This window comes from Paramormyrops kingsleyae, chromosome 6 (assembly GCF_048594095.1).
Source record: "Paramormyrops kingsleyae isolate MSU_618 chromosome 6, PKINGS_0.4, whole genome shotgun sequence".
NCBI classification, from domain to species: Eukaryota; Metazoa; Chordata; class Actinopteri; order Osteoglossiformes; family Mormyridae; genus Paramormyrops; species Paramormyrops kingsleyae.
This window is the reverse complement of record NC_132802.1, coordinates 19,446,291-19,469,771: the sequence shown is the minus strand read 5'-3', so window position 1 is coordinate 19,469,771 and position 23,481 is coordinate 19,446,291. Positions and strand designations below refer to the sequence as shown.

Genomic DNA, 23,481 nt, shown 5'->3' with positions numbered 1-23,481 from the left:
TATACTGTACTAAAATGCAAGTTAAATAGAAGGCATTTATTGGATCTTTCAAATAAACTTTAACAAAACCGTGTCGATCCAATTTGTTGTCAACTGGACTCATAATCTGTTGCTAGTTGCCAGATCCATCTCATTGTCCGATGCTTTTTTTCACACTTTTCACTGACTTGCCTGGTAGTTTGAATATTTTCCAGGTATGTTCCCTCACAGGCATAAGAATCCACTTTAAAACGAAAGCGATTAGTTTTACAAGTTACCATCTGGGGCAGCTAAATAGACTATGGACTTTCAGATCATCGCTTGTAGCCTTGATAAGATGCCCCAAAGCCTTTAGAGTGCTGTCTGAGTTTTGTGTCTTTGCTTGTTTCTCTTCCCTATCAGGAACTTGTTGTTCTGTTTGTAACATTTGTGTCACAGTACTGCTGGAGAGCCATCAAAGCCTGATTTATGATTGAGATAATGCGAAACTTGGGAGTTATCATTATTCAAAGCTCTATTGCTGGCTGTGCTAAACACAGATATAACCCATTTGTGGAATTGGGCCAGTTAAACATATTGCATTGCAGGCAGCTTTCCCTGCTTCAAAAGGAAGTTTGGCGCTTATACAGAAGTTATGTTATGTTTTGCCTCTCTCCTTACTTGCATCTAATAAGTAACTGTTTCTTCATTTTTTTTCACCAATCTATCCATATGGAGGGCTTTGTGTGGGTGTGTGGTGAATGACCCTATCTCTGACTTGACCTACAGTTCATGATTGAACATGTTAGTGACACTGAAGTCAATCCCACACAAAGAAACACGTATAAACGACCAGTTACATGCTTGACAAACACGATCATGCAAACAGTGATGTGCGTCTCTCATTCACACATACTGTGCTATGGGACTGCTGACTTGTGAGCCTTTTTGTTTTTTTCGCTCTGTTGGAGGAGTCCGTGGGCGGTCATAAAAGCACACAGGAATTCTGCATGTGTCATTCCCCGGGGCAATGGCTGTCACCATGGCCCTCCCTTTTAAGGAAAGTGTCATACCTCCACTGTACTGGCGCAAATGTAGGATTCCATGTGCTTGTGTTGTGAGAGAAGATTTTGGCATAAGTATTTAACCAGACATGCTGTGAGGTCAGTTAGGTCTTGTTGAAATGCTCGAAATGTTATATGTATACGCCTAGGAATCCCTTGCATAACTCCTATAGCTTCCTGGTTCAAAACTCTGCCCCCTCCCCCCCACCAGGGGGACCTCCTGTACGCATCACGCATGCCCATGTCGACGCCACATGTTTGATGCTTCCTGTGAAATCTTCACATTTAATCAAAGTGAATCTTGCATGTCAGACCCTGGGCCTTTGTAGACGTAGAGTATACATTGTACCAAAGGCCTGTTTGATCTCTTCCTCTTAGTTCATTATCATCGTCACCCACAGAGGTCCTGACATCATCCCACTGGGTAATTTTTCATATTATTCATTTCTAATGACACACTTGCATCATCATGTCACCTGGGAAGAGTTAACTGGAAAAGAAATATGATCATGAGATACTAACGGGAAAAAAAAACAGCAAAACTAAGGATGTGTAGTAAAGTAATGTAATTGTCGCCGAAAATTCTACCTTCTACAAAGTCTCGCAGTTCTCCTCTCAGAAACAATGCTGCCAGCAGGTATTTATGGACCGTACTTGCTTCTGACTATCAGCATATTCACTTCACTGCACAAAGATAAATTAACAGTGGTGTAAAGTAACAAAGTATATGTACTTAATCACTGTACTTAAGTTTTTATAATAAGTTGTGGCAACTTTTACTTTCACTTCGCTATTGTACAGCATTGTATTGAAATAGTAACTAATTGTTCTCAGTTATAAAATCTCACTTGTGTTTTTTCTAGTTCTTTGTGTTTTCTTGAATGTAAAATGGAGGAGGAGGAGGAGTGTCTACTATAGCATGCAGATTGCACAATTAAATTTAAACTAAATTTATAGTTGTCTCTAATGGTCATAATACAGAGAATATATTAATAACTTTCCTTTCCCCTTTCCTTTTTCCTTGTTCTTTGCTGCAAAGATTGATAAGGGGCGGGGTTAATTTCCTAACTTGGAGTGCATATATTAATCAGTTTAACCAAAGCTGCATTGAGATTTTTTTCTTGAGGGTTGTTTGTTGTATTTGTTCAATAAGCCTTTCCCCATTTACTTACTAGGATTATATCATGGAAATATTTAATTGATACTCATATTTGTCTTTTTTCAACACATATAAATCCTCTTGGTGTGTAAATCATCGGCCCCCAAGGGAATTTGATTTCAATATGATTGCATCAGAAATTGTTGATTTGTACCACAATTTGATTTGGTTAATCAATTGTTTTGATAACCTAATTTCAATCTCTCACTGAAAAAATGTCACAAATATGACAATTAATTAATTATACAATATAATTGGAATACAAAGAAAGTAGAATCTGTGAACAAAAATCTTGTTATATTAAACAGGGAGAACAAGCCTGTGTTAATTGTTAAAAAGGCAAATGTACAAATGCATTGTGCTGATGTGATTTAATCGGCCATCCTATGCGGGGGATCCCAAAAGCACAGTAGGGATGAGCATTCAGTGCTACATAACCGGGACGTTTCTCAAAACATGGTAATGCAAAGATCATCGGGTAGTGTTTCCTTTATGAATATTAATGAGTCTTCCCCTACCATCCTACGTTTCATTTACATGCATTTGAGCGTGAGAGCATGCAGCCCGGAAGTAAGAGTGTCTTTAAGGAAGATTTTGCCCCCAAAATCGATTATAACCGATTCTGACATTACACATCAATGCACTAGAAAAACCACCTTAATAGTCGATTCATCATGACGCACTGATGTATCTTACACCCCTATAATCCTCCCATCTGACACTTCATGTAGCATCAAGATTAAGTTCTGATTCTTTACACTTTCTTTGTTTGTAATTCTGTAGTATGTCTGCTGGTGTGTAAGTTATTTTTGAATCAATATGGTGTCTTTGAAAGTTACACATACTTGTGTGCATATGTGTGCATTAGAGATGAAATGAAATGAATTAATATCATGCTTACAGTGACCAAAATTATCACGGTTATCAGTATTGTCACAAGTATTTTTAAAATGTGCTGAAAATGTTCAAAAAGAACCAAACTTTTTAAAAAAGTTTTTTTTTATTGAAAACCATTAATAAAATTAGCAGCACTATGCATCTTTTGTTTAATAAAAATTAAAACTAATAGCACAGCCAATTTCTCATGTAAACTGCATCAAATGTGCGTTAGCATTAAGAATCACTGGAGCGCTGTCACAGCCTTCCCAGTGACATAAAACAAACCCACGTTGAATGCTGCATCTGCACACTTGTGTCTGGGAGACTGTTGCTAACTTTGGTCGACGTTGGACCGTATTTAACGTGAGTTATTCAAAGCACGGTAATCAACCACAGTTTAATGGATCATTTTAAATAGTGATAATAATGATAAGGAATTTTACTGTGGTTCACCATGACACCGGTAACCATTTCACTCTCACTGCATACATCTCACTAGTATGTACACTCACTGGGCACTTTATTAGGTACAGCTAGCTAGTACAGCATGGGAGCCAATTTTGCCTCCAGAACCATATTAAGGGTAGATGAGTTGTGCATTCAGAGAGACCTTTCTGCACAGCCCTGCGTTACGAGCTTTGCACTTGTGGCTTTCCTGTTAGCTTTAACGAGTCTCACAGGTCTACCTATTAAATTATTCACTGAGTGCAAGTCTCTTTTGATCAAAGGTGGTGTCGTTTTCTGTGTGTTTGCCTGTCTGCATCACATGGGCTCAGGGATGAGACAGAGGATCTATCTGCTTGGCTCTTCCTGCTGAGCAGATGCAGAAAATTATGGGATGTGAGGGATCTGGGGAGGAGAAGTTTTACTGACCGTTGTTTCTTGTGTCTGATAAAATGGCAGGTGGGGTTTTCAGAGGTGGGTGGAGCTTGGGGGAAGCCGTGGGAACACTGGGGTGATTCCAGTCATCTGACGAAATGACCAGTGACAGGCTCCTCTCCCACTGCTATAGCTGAGGCAACATTGCAGAATGATTTCCACCCGGCACTGCAGTGTCACAGGGAGAGACGCTGGCTCGGCTGACAGAGACCCTCTCCACATCGCCTGAAGTGGGAAGGCCTACGTGAGTGGAATCAGCACACTGTCAGCTTCCGGAATCTTCGCCTCCTGGGATTATACTTGGCTAAACTGCGATCTCTAAATTGTTGAGATGACTTTGTAATCAGATAGAGGAGACTATTTCCCTCTTAATCTTTGCTCCTCGCTTAAATGGCATGGGTAATAGAATACCAAGATGCTGTTACATTTTATTTGCTAGAATAAGGTCTATATATTGCCTAGTCCATCACCATGATCCCCAACAAATATATTTTGGAGGTTGGAGAGGTGCACTATGCCTGCTGCATTTTCACTTGTTGGTTCTTTGGTTGTATTGGAGGACAGGCTAATTAAAGATGAAGGCACTGGCATTTGTGGCGCTGCTGTCATGTTAGTGAATGGATTCAGCGCAGATCTGAGGCAGATGCATCAGTGGTGCAACATCCACTGTTTCCTGCAGCTGTGGCCACGACACCTAGAACATGGACTCATTCAAATCTGTTTACTTTGTCGGTGAATCCCTCACGCGCCTTAAAAACCAAGCAATCCTCATGCAATTCTCTGTTACCTGCTTCGGATTAATCCAGCCCCTGTCTTGAACAGTGTTCATGTCATCCTTCTGGTTACAGCCTACCTGCATCTTCTCCAGAATCACAATGTACTTGTTTTAAGCGGAATGCAGGCTTTTATGTTTCCAATTCAAAAAGCAGCTTCCTTCGTGACTTAATCAGCATGCAGTCCTTTCCAAAAGTTTTCCAATAAGCGATTGTGCATTTAGCTTCGGACCGAGCAGAAAAGTACGATTAATGGTGCTGGAGGCTTTGCAGGAGAGCATGTGCTTTTTCAAATGGGTTTATCGCCGTTTGTTCCAGAGGTAATACAGTGTATATAAATCTGAAGAGGTTATAGTTTAATTCTTTTGGAAGCTGCAAGTGATTTAGATGAAACTGTGCTGTACTTCTGACTGAAAACAAATTGCCAGGTTTGTCACTGGACATTTTTGGATCTAAAGTATTTGTAAATTGCTTTTCTGTACTGTGGGAATGCTGGTCTAAGGTTTATTCAGTCCACTGAATTTATGATGAATTCTAGCAAGTTTTGACATCAAACCCAATGTACATCCACATATTAGCAATTAAAATGAGCTGGACACTAGTGATATAGTGAGAGGGTCTCAATGGTGACCCACTGCATCTTCCATAATTCCCTGCCACATGCAAGAGTGCTAATTATTCATTGTGTTCCAGTAGCTTCTCATCATCATCGTTGGCCAAATAGCCAGTTTGTGTTCTCGTCCATCAACCCACTGCGGAGGCTGTATGTAATCATCCGTGACAAAAAAAAAACATGCACACAGATTTAAGGGTTATATTACCGAATACTAACAACATAACATGCAAAGTTAGTCAGAAAGTTTTCGTTATGTTGTCCTCTTTTTGCCTTCTCTGAACATTGCGAAACAACAGGAAAGCTAATACCACACTTGTCCTTTTAAATTTGGCCAGCCTTGTATTCATAGCTGTCCCAGGGCTTTTATTTTTAAAGCAAAGTGCCAGTTTAATTAGCAGGATCGAAATCGTAAGGCTGAAGTATTCAAAGAATTTACGAGACTGAATTCTGTTAGTCAACTTGCATTGTGAATCACTCAATTTGTAATGCAAAGTTACTTCTGAGGGCTGGTCTCGAAGCAGATGCTGAGGGCTGAGGGGTTGTGCACCAGACAGTCTGTGACAGTTGCTCCCAGTTTGTAATTATGCTGCTTTGTCAGTGGAGTACTGGTGCTGATTAGACCTAAAATACTTGAAAACAAGCTTAAAATATTCATTAAGAGAAGCAATCCCTTAACTCAGCCTAAATTTAGCCTGCAGACGTGCATTTTGACCACCTACAGGTCACTCCCGAGTGGGCTGTCTTCTTCTAGAGGTTGACGAAACAGAAGTTTCTGTCAGACACGTAGTTTTTGTCTCCTGGTGGAACAGTTCCCCCCGCTTCTAGCTAAGCAGACTCATGCATGGAAACTATTTTTTTGGTTCCTATATTGTTCCTTTGTTGCCTTCTTCCTAATGTAATGCTATTTATTATTATTTCGTGACTGCTTATTCACAGCAGAGTTTTACGGACTAAGCTTTGTAATGCAAGGACCCAAAATAACAACGTATGTACAATATTCTACACACACCCACCTTACACTGCACATTTCAATGGCTATTACAAGAAAAGCAAATCAGTAAATTAATTCAACATGTGCTTGCAGGTAATGCATCACCCATACAAATTTCAGAACTTGCTCTGAATTATTTCATCACAATTACATAAACGATGTAGAGGGAAAATGGCAGTTTTTGACAGTGTGGAGGAGGACAGTGCAACTTGTGTTAGACAGTTTATGGCTTGCTTCGGGTGCCTGGTCAATGAAGAAGAACCTTTATAAATTTCTAACCATTGTCTAGATTGATGTATTTATATAAAATCTATTGTGAGAATTCTTTCATCCAGAACAGCAAATGGAACTATGTGACAATTCAATTTTACAGGGAGATTTTCTTTATTATGCGATGGTTCAAGGTGAATGTTACATAACCGCAAACACAAAAATAAAAACACAGTTTTGACAGAAGAGAAGACCTGTTGGGTTACCGAGCAAAAGAAAAAACAAAAACAAATTATCTTTTTCTGAACGAGGGACAAGCAGCCCCTCTCCCATCAGTATTAAAAAGAAAATAATTTAATGAAGTTAAACATCTGCATTATCCAAAATAACTAGTATTTTTGCGCGGTGAACTAAAATTATATAAGTTGACTTCAGGTCCAATTCAATTCTCATCCGCAAATCTTCTGAGATATACAGATTCTTTTATGATAATAGCAACAAATTGCTTTAAGTCACTCAAAACATCAAAAGATTATTTATTTTTTTTACATTCCCACTCAAAGATCACCATACTCCTTGTCTGGGAATGCAGATGTTCTTAGATGTGAGCGCCGTATGATAACTGTGTTTGTTTACACCTAGTTCTTTGACTCATTGCAAAAACATGGACAGAATTGCATGAGCATCTGCTCTATGGAAATATTTAATCATCTAGTCAGTTTTCAAAAGAAAGGTACACTATATGTAACTCAGTTTTCTGTTGATTTAATCAACACAATTGAGGTTTTCATGTTTATCTATTTATTTTTTTAAACAATGAATTACCTTATCATTTAAATGATTGGTTAGTGCATATATGACAATATGTATAATGATTTGATGTGTTTCTATGAAATACCATATGCGAAATAGTCTTCAAAAATAGTTTTAAAAAAGGATTACTGGTTTTTTATATATATTTATGTTAGATTTACACAAATCTTTGTTTTAATTAAACCAGGGGTGTCAAACTCCGTTCCTGGGGGGTTGGAGCCCTGTGTATCTTAGTTCTTTCCCTGTTCCACCATTCAGCTCAAGAGCTGTGTGCTAATTAGCACAAGGAGTTGAATCAGGTGTGTTAAACGAGGGGAAACCCGAAAATGTGCAGGGCTCTGACCCCCCAGGACTGGAGTTCGACACCCGTGAATTAAATGACGCAGGATGGCTTGTAGAGTGAGAACCTTTTCTCGGGCTATGAAGACACAACCTTTCACTGTCGTCGTGATAGTTTTCATTAGTAATTTCTTCTACTGTTATGTCTTTCGTTTGTCGTTGCCTTTAGTCTTACCATCCTTGTCAGAAACATCCCATAATTGGCCTGCTAGGGGAGAGTAGCTCCAGTTCACCTTTATATACCTTTTTTTCACTGTCAGACGCTGATGCAGTGCGAGGGCCCCGGTGTCCGGCTCACTGTCCCTCTCCTGGTTGTCGCCGGCAGCAGCAGGTGTGGCGCCTGGCAGGCTGCCGAACACAGCGGCATTATGGTAGAGCTGCACCGATGATCTCTCTAGCGATAAACAACTCTGCGGGAGCAGATTGAGCAATTTTGCCCATTTTTCAGCACTGGAGACATGGCTGTCAAGTGGCTGCTAAAGAACTGAGGGAGCTTGTGCAGCTCTGGCTGCCCTCACTGCAGTACCGCAGATCATCTCAGATCAAACCGACACATTTAGGGAATCATTCGACCTTTTTATGATCTGCTTGTTTGCTTCTGTCCACTTAAGGGCTCGTACTGTAAGTTTGTACGGCAATTAAGGAGTAGAATTAGTAGCCCAGGCACAGTGTGGTACAGTGAGGCACAGTGAGGCCCAGTGGTAAATTTACATAAGGAGAGGGCCCAGGGCGATTTGAGTTTTCAGCCCTCCCTGCTTTTTTCCCACAATGCTGTACAGTAGTTGTTGACCGGGAGGGGTGGGGGAGGCGGTTAAGTCCATGCATTAAAATGCCCCCGGGGGCAGCCATTACTGTTGCACTATTCAGCAAAAATTTGCCTGAACTTCTTTCACTAATATATTTGTATAAAAGAAATAGATTAATCGAAGTAGGTGCAGTGTCAAATCTTTATGAGCCGAATGGTTATTTTCAGGCCAGCGTGCACCTGGTAAACATATTTTAAATGGATGCTGGGATCGGTGATAAAGGTTTTCATAGACACATGTGGACCTGCACAATTAAGATTTAAAAAGTTTTTTAAACAGCAGAACCCGGACTCTCCTTTCCTTCAGACATGATTCCAGTTTAAGTCTCGGATGCACTCCCTTGAGTTTTATTAAAGCATAAACTCAAACGTCATTGGCTGACATTCACCCTAGGCTTACAAATAACATTTTTAAGTGGCAGGGACATCGTATGGGCGTACCCTGGCAGATTCAAGAGACACAGCACTTGACAGAGTCCGTTGATCACATAAAATTATATGTAACATTGGGTGGGGGGGCAAGGTGACATTGTGTCAGGGGGCCCAGAATTTCTAGGTACACCCCTGCCAAGTGGCAACCTGTACAATCTGAAAAATCCCAGAAAGGCAAGGTGACTCAGCGCAGCCTGTGCATGTTAAATGTGCCCAGCGTTCTGTCATGTCTCTTCATCTCTTCTTAGGAGGCCTTTATGATTCCAACATGAAATCTGCCTCTCAGCCAGAAACAGCAAGTCCTGCTTCCTTTAGGCCGGTGTTTCCCAAACTTTCTTCTGTTGCGGCACAGTATTTACTATGAAAAAAATCTCACAGCACACAAACATGACATTAATCATACACCAGTCACAAAATAACTGGTTTTGTCATTTATTGAGCATTGACCCATAGCTAGGAATGCCAGTATGCTAACAACAGACGACTATCGGCTATATTTGTTGTTACTTTTGAATGCAGTGAGGTGCATTCAGGGTGTGATTGACTGTGATGGACTGTGATTGACTGTGATTGAGGTGTACACAATTGCAATAGGCTTTCTGAGCATCGAGCATTAAAGATGGTATCAGATGGATGAAAGTTTTTTTTTTTGTCAGACACGTATTTTGTCAGTTACTTCAGGTTAGAAATTATAACAACTTTAAATTATTATCATTAATGCAAAGAACGAAACGAAAAAAACGAAACATGGATTTTTCCAAACAGCACAGTGTTTGGGAAACAAGGGTTTAGACCGATCGCATGACATGAAATGACCAAGAGCATGACCAAGTGAGACGGGGAGATTGATGATGCCTTTCAAGGGAGGAGGGATCTCCAGCAGACTGTCATTGTTGTGGACTGTGGGACTCCATGTTCTCTGGCCTCTTGCAGTGTGCAGTGAGGAGTCACGGTGAGAAGGAAGTTTCCGGAGTCATTAGAGCTGAGGCGTGAAACTGGCTCAGCCTTTAGCTCCTCAGGCTGTGTCTGAATCCTACGGCTATTCTGGCTGCATTTCACTGACTGAATGTGAATCTCTCTATTATTGCTATTGTCATTTTCTGTCAAACTTCTTCTAAATTTATTTCCTGAAATAAGAGGAGCTATAGCAGGGGTCTCCAACTCCGGTCCTGGAGAGTTACCGTCCAGTAGGTTTTCTATCATACCCGGCTTCTGATGAGCCACACCCGTTCTCAGGTAAATACCAGGAGCAGGTGTGGCTCATCAGAAGCCAAGTGGGACAGAAAACCTACTGGATAGTAGCTCTCCAGGACCGGAGTTGGAGAATCCTGAGCTATAGTATGCCAGTGACTGTTAAATGGAACTTCAGTAAATACTATGTGCATGACAGTGAGCAATAGGTTTTGTAGGTTTTATAGTGCCTACAGTGGGTAAAAGTCATCGGGAATTTTCTAGAAACATTGCGTGTGCGAAGCCTTCAACGTTATGGAGGATCTCTCCCAGCCTCCCCATGGTCCCATTGTCCTGCGCTTCTGGGAGTTTTACTTACAGAAAAATGTTCTGAGGGCAGAAGGAAAAATGAGTAGTTCAGAGAGGTAATCAGTTTGTAGAGGAGGTGGGTCCAAGCAACTAGAGGAGGTGGGACCAAAACATCTGATTGGTTGGTCCCACATCCTCTAGTTGTTTGGACCCATCTCCTCTACAATCTGATGTGTTATCTCTCCGAACCAATCATTTTCCCTTCTGCCCTCAGAACATTTTTCTGTAAGTAAAACTCGCATGAGCTTGTCCAGCTCCCATCTGGCAGAAGGTACAGGAGCATCCAAGCCAGTTCTGGCAGCTTTTCCCACAGCTTCTTCCCTGAGACAAGTAATACCCTGCGACCCATCTTACCCCCTACTCATCCCTAAGAACACTCAGCCCCACCCCACCTCCCTTTAAGCAGTGTGGAAAGCCTCCCGTCACTGCAGGTGTACATTGCACTGTAGTCCCGGGGGAATGCTATTTCATGTCACTGAATACTTGTATGGTATGACAGTAAGGCCTTCTTGCCTTGACTTGTAGGTATCACTTTTCTGTATATAAGAACATGTGAGTTGAGCCATTTGTCTTCTGTGTGGCAACATGCATTTATTCCATGGAAAGGGGATGAAAACCCTTGTTCGGTGGTTAATTGTGTTTTAGATTGCTCCTGTCCAAGTCATTTACCTGACCATGGTGAGTCGTGTGATACTGCTGTGAAATTTCCTTGGTGGGGGTTGTAACGGCAGGTGCAGGTAGCATAAAGGGCGAGGTTGTCTCATCTAAAGATGCCCTTGAGAAAAGAATGCTGACGTGTGCGGTTTGTATACATGCATGTCACATGGGAGTTTTACTTACACAAAAATGTTCTAAGGGCAGAACTAAAAATGATTTGTTCAGAGAGATAACCAATCAGATTGTACAGGAGGTGGGACCAAGCAACTAGAGGAGGCAGGACCAACCAATCAGTTGTCTTGGCTCCACCTCCTCTAGTTGCTTGGATCCACCTCCTCTATATTCTGATTGGTCATCTCTCTGAACCAGTCTATTTTTGTTCTGCACTTAGAACATTTTTGTGTAAGTAAAACTCCCACTAGCATATGCATGTGATTGTCGGGGCAAACAGACATGGTACAGGAGTGTTTGGAGGACTAGTCTACTTCTTGCAAGGGCAGTTTTGTGGTATTCAGAGGTGGATCAAATTGTGGTGGAAAATGAATGTGAAATGTGTGCTGGAATGAAGCGCTGCCCAGAGAGATCCTGACTTTGTGAAATGATATCAAGCGTGCTGATAAGACTTTATCTGCACTACAGCCTCTGCAGCATGCTTGATCACACAGCTTATGGTGATCGTCTCCCCTGAGGCTTGAAGCAGACCAGAATCTCAAACCTCATTTAAAACTCACTCACTGAGGGTTCCACACCTGCCCCCATCAGAGCCCTCAATCTCATAACCAGATTACTCTGCCCGCCCTGTGCGCTATTCTAATAAAGTACAAATTTAATGCATACATTAATCTCTCTGTATGACTGTGAATCGCAATCTAAAAGTGTGATATGACTGTTTAACGGTCGAGCAAAAAAAATGGGGAACTGAAGGGGGAAGAGATAGAGAACAGCAGTAAGATATCATTTATACTTTTGCCAAAATATTACAGACTAAGAATCTGTTATGTCTAAAAATAAGAGCACCTTGTCTGAATGTCTGAGCAGAGGTCAGCATTCTGCCTTGACTCTTATCCCCTTTCGTAATAAGGAGAGAGCCAATTGACCAAGAGCAGACGGCAGGTTCAAAGAGAGAGCGATTCTGTGTCCAGCTTGTCAGGACGACCTCTGCAACCCCAACTGTCACTTTCTGTTCTTTCCCCCTCCCTCTCTCTCTCTCTCCCCCTTTCATCCACTCCACTGCATACCCCCCCCCCCCCCCCCCCAGAGGGATTCCTGGGAAGAAGTGTGGCACCATTATTTTCACGGCGGAGGAGCTGAGTAACTGCCGGGTGAGTGCCGAGACTGGCAGCTCTCCACTCTGCAAGGTCGTCCAGCACTGCCATGCGGAGAACGGAGGAGGGGGGGGCATGCCGTGTTGGTCAGGGCACACAGCATCTCACTGCAGGGACAGTTCTCTCACAGTGCTTGCTAAAATCCTCACGGGGACCAAATCCCACACCATACTGCCCATTCACCATTTGAGTAACAGTGATATTTATAGCTTATTAAATGCTGTAATTGTCTTTCAGGTGGTTCATTGCAACTATGGATATAATGCAAATCAAATAAATATGCATCTGTCTAAATTGCAACCACTTATTCAGGTCAGGGTAGCAGGGACTCCTACTCGTCTTAGGAAGCAAAGGGTGCAACGATGGAGTTTCCCAGTACAGGATACCAGTCTATGGCAGAGCTTATGTTTTGTGTAATATTTTATTATATTTTTAATGTTAACAAAAAATAATCTATGTGAGCCCCAGTAAAACTACAAATTAAACAAAAGTTTAATTTCAAGTTTAGAAAATAAACGTATCCTTCCCCATTGTAGCCTGCTTCTTGCATCGCTACAGCAAATACACTATGGCTAGTCTCTGCCAAATCCGCAATCCGTACAACGGGTCCCAGCGCTGTCGGTCTTACCATTGTCAGTGTCATGACGGTGACACAGCCAGACAGCAGACAAAAGCCAACTTATGGGCTGAGAAGGAGAAATTTAAAAAGAAACGCAGATGAAAGTCTGCTCTTCTCCGCGAATTCCTCCGGGGCTCACTTGCTGTTGAATTCTTTCTGTCGTTTGTACTCATCAAATGGATCAATCATACAGCACCTACTCACACTGACTTCTTTTACTGTACACTGAAAAGGTATTTGCCCCCTTGTCTGATTTTATGCATCTCTGCTGAATAAAACACTGTCCTCCATGACTGGTTATCCCATACAGGTTCGTGAGGAGCCTTGGCTCTGTTCCAGGAAGCACACGGCAGGGGAGTCACGCTGGAAGGAGCGACTCAAACACCATTTTTATAAAACGTAACTTGAGTGAACAAATAACACAAAATATCAATACTGGCATTTTAGAACATTTAGTAAAGCCCCCAGATGAAAAAATAATTGCCCAGTTATGCTGAAAAACTGACACCGCAATTGAACACCACACCTGGGATTATCGATCACTTTCTCACAGCACCGTGGAGGAATTCTGGCTCGTTCTCCAGTACAGAAATTGTACACAGCATAGTTCCTTCATGCTTGATTCCCGGTAGTTCTTGCTGTGGAATTAAGTATTTGATTCTTATCAAAAATAATGGGCATCATATCAGCCGGATCATAAAGGTGCTTCTTGTTAGTGGGGGCTGATGTTTGCCCAGCTGCTCCCCTCTGTACTCTATTGCCCAGTTTCTTTCTGATGATGGAGTCATGAAATCTGGCCTCAGCTGAATGAGAGAGGCTTGCACATCCTTGATTGTTCTTCTGCAGTTCCTTGCGAGCACCTTTATGATTTCACACCTGCACCGTCCCTCCTGAGAGGGAGTATAACCGTCCCGCACTGTCTCCATTTGGCCTGACTCTAGTTCAGCAGCTTTCTAACCCGGCCCAGAATATTAGAGATCAGTATCTATTTTCTAGATGTCCTTAGGGATATAAGGATGGGGGTTTTCATCACATGAAAGTGCCTCTAAAATCTGGGGGTTAATAATTTTACTGATAGTAGAGGCCAAAGTGATCTGTTCTGTGTTCTGATTTATGTTGTATAAGCCTGACACTACTCAGGCATCATAGTTTACCAGGATATTCAAAGAAGAATAAAGGTTTATTTCATTTGATTGAAAGAACAATACCAATATGGCCGAAAATAAGATTTGACCAATATTTACATAAATAAAAAAGCAGAAAATCAGACCAAAGGAAAATACAACACAGTATACGTTATGTGGTGTATTACAGTATTAATACTGCAAAATACTCCATACTTTATGTGCTGTATTACAGTATTAACAGAGATGTTTGGCAGGACGTCCATCCATCTCCTCTAACTGCTTATGCTGTGCAGGGTGATTGTGTGCCTGCAGCCTATGGCATGAAACCCAGGGCATGTGTATGTGTGTGTGTGCATGGGTGGGGGCTTATACAGGCTACTGTTGGATTACAGTGCGCACAGTCATACATCCTGGGCAGCTTTGGCCAGAGAGCCATTTGCTGAGCCATAGCATGACTGAGCACTATAAAAATCTTCTCTATATTGTGTTGATTTGTTCTGTTCTGACCTTTATTCTGAATGCTGACTACCCTGTTATCTAAAGAAAGGAGATCTCTGAATGGCACAATGGGAGCAGAGTGGGAGAGTTAGGTGGGAAGCTGATATTCACCAGTTTACATTAGAGGAAGAGGAGCTCTGATGACTGCAAGTTCATATCCTATGGTCCTGTTTGACAGGAAGTTCAAGCAAGCATATAGAAGCTTATGAAAAGTCTCTGATGGAACCCAAAGGAGACAAACACTCACAGATACTGTACTACTACTGTACTACACTGACTATGATCTGATAAAAATCTGCACGTTAAGGCTTCCCCCACAGGGTAACACAGAAACATAATGATCGCCATTACCTTTGGAGCTTAATTGACCAAATTACACAGCACAATGGCATCCTTCGCTATATGACGTGTCTCGTGAGACGATACCACTAAAACAACTTCATTTATCACTGGAAAAACCAGCTGTGTTTACTTAAGTTGGAGGGATGTGATGTAGTACATTTGTAATGAGGGAATACCCTCAACACCCTAGGCAAACTCAGCAGGCACGTGACATCATACAATTATAGCTGATACAGTACATCCCACTTGAAATCGTTCTGAGAAACCAGAGGGAATTATGGGCAGAGTTTCGGTTTTAAGCTCCTTGGAAGTTCTGTGGCATCACATTGTTCACCTCCCACTCACCCACCTCTTTCTCTCCAGAAGATGCAGGGAGAATCCACTTGGGCCCAGTCCCGCTTCACAGACGTCTCTCCCTCTCTCTCACCAATGATGCTCTTTTCAGGACATAGCCACCATGCAGCTGTGTGCCAACAAGCTGGATAAGAAGGACTTCTTCGGAAAGTCAGACCCGTTCCTGGTGTTCTACCGTAGCAACGAGGATGGAACGTGAGCACGGCACCCCCTCACTCCTCACCTTATATCCCTTTCCATGGAAAGCAATTTTATCCACGTCTTTATAGTTACACCCATCTGTGTATGCTAGGGTATTTTACCCAATGCTAGTCAATGATGTTGAATACAGGAGCTCCCCAGTGAATGATGGCCTGTGTTACAAGATTTTGACATTGCAATGGGTAAATGTTTTTCACTTTCAGTACATTATTCAATAAATTAGATGAGATATTCAACACTTCATCATAAAATAGGCTGCGTGTTAACAATTTTACCCAACTGTAGGCTAATATGTTTGTTAGGTTAGGTGTAGGGTATTAAAATACTTTTTGCGCCTTACGCTATTTTCACCGCACGATAGGTACATCGGAACGTAGCCCTGTCGTGACCTGGGGGGGAGGCTGTACTTCTCAAACACAGCTAGGTGTGTGTTATGTGTTCTCCATTCCCAGGTTCACCATTTGCCACAAGACAGAGGTGATAAAGAACACACTGAACCCAGTATGGCAGTCCTTCACCATCCCTGTCCGGGCGCTCTGCAATGGTGACTATGACAGGTGAGTGAAAGCAGGACTCTGTTGATGGATCTGCTGAGGTCGACTAATGATACGTTTTATTTGTATAGCACTGGTCCCAGGGACTCGGAGGACCTTATGCAACTCGCATAAATATAGAGTGGAAGGCAGCAGTAGCAGCAGGAAAAACTACAGAATATAAACAGCATAACAAGTATAATAGTTACCAGTATAACAAGTCACGGTGCACAATAAGAGCACGATAATAAGGACTAAAAGTTAAACACAGTTGCACAGTTAGCATTAATAAAGCACGTTGTTCCATTAATGCTAATGAAATGTACTGAAATGCTGGCACCTCAAAATAGGAATTCAAGAGGGTTTCTTGGTCTGTTGCCATGCGTGTGAATATTTGTTGTTGCAGTTGATTATTGTTGAAGAATGACAAACAGTATTCTGCTGCCTGGACACCTCCCATAAACACGTCCTGGAGAAGCATTTTCACATTAGCTGTGGTTCCCAGCCAACTAGCTTCTGACTGATTTCGTTAACATGTCAGCCTTTGACCATTGTCTCTCGTTGATTCAGTAGAACTGACAATTTTTGCTCCCTTGGTCATTGAAACCGAGTTAAACTCTGGTCGTAATGGCCAAAGTCCCAACCAGAGCCAAGTAGTGTGATAAAAGAAGTGATGATATGAATGAAATGTCAGAAGGATAGACAGAAGTCTGGGGAACTATGTGAGTCATTTCCATTATGCACATTCATTATTAAGTCATTAGACTTCATTTGTGTAAACATGCCATATGCAAGTCAACCCCTAGTGAATCTTGATACTGATAATGGCAATGTATAACCTGAAATAATGGCTGCTTTCATTACACACATTCACACGAAAAAAATAAAACATTGTTGAATCTCAGACCTTTGGCATAAACATGCAGTTACTTTCTGTTCAGTGTTTAGTCTAGTTTTGCTTCTGCCATCATTATGCAGGGCAGCAACAGCATCAGGAGCATTGCACAGATAATCGTGTTACCAAAAAAACAGGATGAAGAACTGACCAGCCGTTTGTGGGCGACAGAGGAGCTGAATCCCGTGGTTATCAGAATAACACCAGCAGGCAACCACAGTGTCTTAGGGGCTGTTACTGGTGCTGCTGGGATTAACACAAAGGATTTGGATGTCGGATTAACCATCGTTCCCCACAAAGGGCACGATCCTTCTCTTGTTTCATTAGCTGGCATCTTCATTTCAGAAATCTGCTAAGGGCCTTTGGTGCTTCTGTGAAAATGTTCCAGTCCGTTCTGGTGTGTGCCCAACAAAAAAACAGAACAGTGAGAGCAACGCAATAATTGTGAAGTATTACAATGACAAAACATGACGAGCTGGTATTGTGTCCAAAGACTCAGAACTGGGTCAAGCTGAATGAGAGTACAGCGCAGCGACAGCAGCAGTGCAGGGTTCGCCGTAATGAGCTTTGGCAGATTGTGTGCAACCGAAAATGCCCAGTCTAGGTCTGTGTCAGGGATTTGCATTTCACTCGTCGTATAGCACGGCGCAGGTTTAATGTCAAACCTGCTTCCCTAGCAGACTGAGACCTCTAAGTCAGCTTGTCAAACCCACTTTCAGATTCTGAGATTTACATTTTACAACCAGTGCATTGTTTGCATGGAGCAAGTGGCATAAAATGATGCCTGACTGGGTGATGATTCACTTCCTTTCATTTGCTGTTTTGCTGCTGTCGATTAGCGCCATTGGATGCCACACAGGACGGTTCTTACAGCACATTGTTAAGGGTGCATCATTTTCTCCCGTTCCACCTCACAGCTAGTTTAAGAGAAGCTGTCACGTGAACCCTGGCTGTTACGGTAAGACACTGCTGGCATTACTGTGCAGCCTGTCACCCTCTCCTCCCTTCTCTGCTTTTGGGTGCTGGAATTTTGCACAGGAGAGTGATGCTGGATGCCATAGTATATCCTCTGTTAGTTCAGGATTTAAGGTGGACAGGATGTTCCCAAAAAATAAAAATAATTCTCTGCATTTCTCATTACAGAACTGTCAAGGTGGACGTGTACGACTGGGACAGAGATGGAAGGTACTCTGCTCCTTGTCATAAGCTTTCTCTATGTTTTCTCCCACCTCCTTTGCGCAGGTTTCATAGCAACCAGTCCTGATATTTGTCTTTGTGGATCTGCTGTTACTTAACAGTGAAGCGATATTAATTCACAGCCGTTTCTCTGCTCTCTGAGGAAAAGGTTCCATCAGGTTGGCAAAGGACTGGGGTGTTTCCATTGGTGGGGGTGAAAATGGCATTTTGGGAATTTAATACCAAGGTACACAATAAATAAATGCAATTGCTGTTTGGGCAAACTTTATAAGATCGTTTAACTCCACAGTGATCCAGTTAAAGGGGGAAATGAAATCAGGACAGCTATTTAAATGAAACAGCAAGAGCAACAGACAAGAAAGTAATGGTTAGACCTTTCCTTTGGAGAACTCAAAACAAAAAAAAAAGTTATTGATCCCAGCGGGAAATTCTTGTGCATACAGCAGCATGGAACAAACAGCACAGACAAACATACAAATATGCAAGACTGTAACCATTCTGCAGACGATTAAACATAGTGCTAACAAATTTAAAAGTCCACAGTAGACAAACAGAATATCCTGAAAGAATATTAATAAAAGAAATAAATATAAATACAAATAAATTTAAGATGGTAAAGAAATACATGGAAGTAAAGCCAAAAATAATTTTTTTAAATTAGCTCATTTTGTGACACTTATATGAATACAGAACAGCGTGAAACTAGGTAAAGATTATATTCACAGAAACATTCTTGCTGTTATCTTTTGTTATATGACTTCATAAGGGAAAACTGGCCTCATGACTAAGAGCCAGAAATAGGAAATGGGCCAAAAGGCAAAAAGAAATGTATTCCAAAGGCTATAGAAATTTCTGAAATGTTTGAAGGAGATACATAAATAACGACTGAACCTGCATATCTTGTTTTTTTTTTTTTTTGCTGAAATGTTTTCAGTTTTATACAAAGCAGGGATTTGAAAGAGGAAGCGTCAGGCTGATGGGAGGGTTGATGTCTGCGACAGAGTCGCACACAGTGGCTTCTCTCAGGAAAGATAGCGATGTGTCAGGAATGTGTGACAGTGACTGTAAGACGCACATCTGGCTCTCCTGTGTCCCGCAGCCATGACTTCATTGGCGAGTTTACCACCAGCTACAGGGAGCTGTCTCGCGGACAGAGCCAGTTCAACGTCTATGAGGTCGGCACTGCAGCGTCTGTGAGCTCGCGTTCCATTGGGCTCTACTGGGCTTTTTTAATCTACCTTGATTGCCCCCCCCCCCACCATCTCCCCTTTCTTCTAGGTTCTAAATCCAAAAAAGAAAGGAAAAAAGAAAAAATACATAAATTCTGGAACTGTGAGTAAAGGTCCTTCAGTTCTGCTTTGTCGTGATGATGATTTGGCGAGTATATGATCATAAAATATCACCCTGTTTAATTCCTTACTTTTGGTAGGTTACTCTGCTGTCCTTCAAAGTGGAGTCAGAGTACACGTTTGTGGATTTCATCCGTGGCGGGTGAGAGGAATGTTAATTATGTTGTCGTTAATTAAGGGGTGCATGGCACAGAGTGCAGGCAGCTCCGTGCCAGATTCTCAGCTGCGAGCATGCTGAGCTTGCTCAAGAGTCACCATCTTCCTGTCTGTCATACTGGGTCCGTGTCCAATACCAGGCTAATAATCTTGATTTCTACCTGCTGTTGCTGCAGCCCTCTGTGGTGTGGGACTCCTCCCTATGTTTTAGCACCAGCACTCAAAATACTAACCAGAATCAATGCGAAAAAAAGGCCTCAATTCTAACTCTATCCCTGACAGAAATGTGGAATTGAGGTACCAGGAGAAGTCCTCGGTCTCTCTTTTCCACAGTTTCTTCAGCCTCCTTGGTGCTGTCCATGGGAAGTTCAGGCTATCTTAGGTCTTTAAGCTTATTGATGTACTGGTATAAATAATGTCTCTCCCAACAGCACTCAGCTCAACTTTACAGTGGCCATTGACTTCACCGCATCCAATGGTAAGGGCCCCTAGAAAACACACACACACACACACACACACACACATGTTTTTATCCAAATCTTTGTGGGGACTCCTCATTCCTCATTTCTATCTAAAAAACTCAATAACGACAACCATGATTCCTACCCACCCCTAACCTTAACCATAAGCAACCAAACAAAATACAAAACTTTTGGTATTTTTATTTTTTTTATTGCAGTCGCAGATATTTATAAAATTATGTTTCTCCTTGTGAGGACTGAAAAGTAATATACACATACACACACACACGGACACAGACAGACACAGACACACACAACAGCAACAACAACAACAATAATGATGACGACGACGATGATGATGATGCATGTTATCTCCACCAGGGAACCCCTCCCAGCCGACGTCCCTGCACTACATGAACCCATACCAGATGAACGCCTACGCCATGGCGCTCAAGGCTGTGGGGGAGATCATCCAGGACTATGACAGCGACAAGCTCTTCCCAGCTTATGGCTTTGGGGCCAAGTTGCCACCAGATGGAAAGATTTCCCACGCCTTTCCTCTGGTTAGTTCTCTCTTCACTGAAGGCGTTCTTGCTTGCCTCTCATAACACTGGCATTGCGCACGACTTTCACTTTGTGACCTTGCCTAAACCTAGACCGTTTCGGTGCTCCATTCCATTCATAATCTTCTTCTAAGAGGCTATTTAAGCACGCTGTCTCTCGCAGGTTTATCTGTGAAAGGGAGATGGCGCACACCACACTGCAGATACAAATAAAGGACAATCGATGCAGCCAAACCCAGCACTCACAGTATCCTTAAGCAACAAAGAGCAGCAGTTACTTAGACTCATTGACAAAGCAGAGAATTAAAAGAGCTTGCGGGTATGAATTCAGCTCCAGCCCACTCCCTCGAGCTTTCATATTCTTCCTGAGTTTACGTAGGTGTGCTCAACATACTCAAGTGTCCAATCGAGAGCCTTGATATTCAATGAGGCATCTACATCTACAATATAACAAAAGTTTGTCTTAGACAGTGCTTAATTGTGAGACAGCTGTCATTGTAATGCCTACTCCATTTCAGTCTTTCTGTATCATGCCTGTATCCATAGATCTCATGAGAGAAGGTGATATTTTCACCCTGTAGGCCCAGTAAAACCTGAACATTGCTTTGGAAGCATTGTCTTTCCTGCTGGGTGCAACTAAGCTAAATGAAAACACACTGTTAGATTTGACCTGGCATTCCCAACATGTATGCATAACATACTTGCTCTGATACTGTAGGCAGTGCCAGCAGTGCTAGTGGGTTTTATTGATTGACACATATAAACTAGGCCCAGGATCCAGTTTTGCGAACTGCACTGGATATTCTTCACTCCCATGTGTTTCTTCCTTCAGAGCCGATGAACTCTAGCTGCTGCTGACCACACAATGGCATTGCTCAGCCGTTGCTAGGGGATTAAAATTCGCTTGCAGGAGGATGAAATAATGTCAAGGCTGAGCACCTTCTCCTATATTTTTGCAAAGAAGAAAAACCTTATGCAAAAAAAATACCATCCCTCTGTTTTCGACGTTTTTGTGAAAGTGGCTTGGCTGCTGCTAAGGGACAAACAATTAACTAAACAGGATTTTTTTCCTGTAATTGTCACTCTCTCCTGCTATCCTTTGGTCAGCACTAATGTCCAAAAGCAACTGTATCATAACATTTATTACAGTCTTGCAACTTATCAATGCGTGCATCTGGGAGACTCGTATGAATGGGGGTGACCCAGCGGTATAAGCATTGCACACTGGGAATGCATACTGCTTTCACCTGTGACACCATTTATGCAGCTCTTAAGTGGCACGACTTCCAGTCTCTAAGTACTGCAGGATCTCATTCTGGCTACTGCTGAGTCTGCAGGACTCATAGTTACTCGACTTTAACGGAATCGCTGCCATTCTGTCTTGCCATTTAATTTTCACTTTCTGTGACACCTGTCCCCGGTTTGCTAATCAGGGAATCGAGCTCTAGGCTGCTCTCAATTAGAGCCCAGTATTATTTAGGCAGGGTTCTCATTCCCTGGCCATCATCACTGCTCTTAAAACATAGGGCTTAGTTGCTTCCTGTTCACAGGTTTGGTTTAGGGGGCTTGGTGGTGTCCTGTCACCTGGGTTTTCTACGTGCGTAGTCCTGTTTCCTCTGTGCCTATCAGTAGCCAGTAGGTACTGGCCTGGTGGTTTGTGTAGCTTGGGGCTTATGGTCCTTCTTGACTGACATTTTGCCTTGGAGCTTCTGGTTAGCCAGTGTCTATGCTGAGGTGTCCATGATCCCAAGTAGCCAGCATTCCACGGCGGGGGTCCTGTCTTTGGGGGGGTTTGTGTGTCTTGCGTTCTGTGGTATTGCCCCTTTTAGGTTCTCTGTCCGGGTTCTCCAATCCCCCGCGTCTGAGTCTGCCTTCTGTTTCGCCTCATCCTGGAGCTGTCCTTCCAGTCAGCAGCCAAAGTCCTCCTGGTTCCCTGTTTCCAGCAGTGTTTGGACTGTTGATCTCAGGGACCAGAGGGTAGAAACCTGGCATGATGGATGGATGGCCCAGCTTGAGCTGTTTTGTCACAGAACTTGTTTATGAAGGATAATAAAGGGTTTTAACCAGTATTCTCTGAGTCACTGTCGTGACAGTTTAATTTTTGTAATATTGTTTGCTTTTATATTATGCATAAAATATTAAACAGCGAACAGTCCAGAGATGAGTGCTAACAAAGATTAATGAAGTGATTTCCCTAACAACTTTATTGGTACTTATTCCCTGAGTCTAATCAGGAGCTACAATCAATGAAGTGATGACATTTACTCCTGATGTGTGGAATTAACACAAACTGAATTAAACAAGCATTTGAATGCAGCCTTTTGTTTTGATTGCTATAGAACTCAGACCCGGAAAATCCGAACTGTGTGGGAATCGAGGGGGTGCTGGAGGCTTATTTCCAGAGCCTGCGGTCCGTGCAGCTTTATGGTCCAACCAACTTTGCTCCTGTCATCAACCAAGTGGCACGGTGAGACCTCCACTGTGCGCCTGCGCTATTTTTGTGTGTGCGGGTTTTTTTTTTCCTTCCCTTGTGGCTCTTGGTCCACATTCTGACAGAAACAAAGTCGCCACATTTAGGTACTGTGGATGCCATCTTTAATAACATTCTGCTTCTTCACCCTGACATCTTAGGGGAGATGGCATTCAGAGTTTCAAAGATGCACATGCTAATTCTGAACACACACATCTACAGTAAGTAGAAGCATGATAATGAAGCAAGCAAACACATAAAAAGCAAAAAAAAAAAA

The 23,481-nt window shown here is 42.3% G+C and overlaps 1 protein-coding gene across 1 annotated transcript in view; it reads left to right on the top strand.

Annotated features, from left to right (window-relative positions):
* The window catches only part of LOC111840337 (copine-9-like), a 79,381-nt gene that overhangs the window by 43,274 nt on the left and 12,626 nt on the right, over window positions 1-23,481 (top strand). Inside the window, exons 8-17 of the mRNA XM_072713806.1 lie at window positions 12,373-12,436; window positions 15,471-15,574; window positions 16,033-16,137; window positions 18,152-18,193; window positions 19,305-19,380; window positions 19,484-19,537; window positions 19,635-19,696; window positions 20,142-20,188; window positions 20,553-20,734; window positions 23,074-23,201. Of these exons, the coding sequence (XP_072569907.1) occupies window positions 12,373-12,436; window positions 15,471-15,574; window positions 16,033-16,137; window positions 18,152-18,193; window positions 19,305-19,380; window positions 19,484-19,537; window positions 19,635-19,696; window positions 20,142-20,188; window positions 20,553-20,734; window positions 23,074-23,201 (864 nt within the window). The remainder of the gene's footprint in view (window positions 1-12,372; window positions 12,437-15,470; window positions 15,575-16,032; window positions 16,138-18,151; window positions 18,194-19,304; window positions 19,381-19,483; window positions 19,538-19,634; window positions 19,697-20,141; window positions 20,189-20,552; window positions 20,735-23,073; window positions 23,202-23,481) is intronic.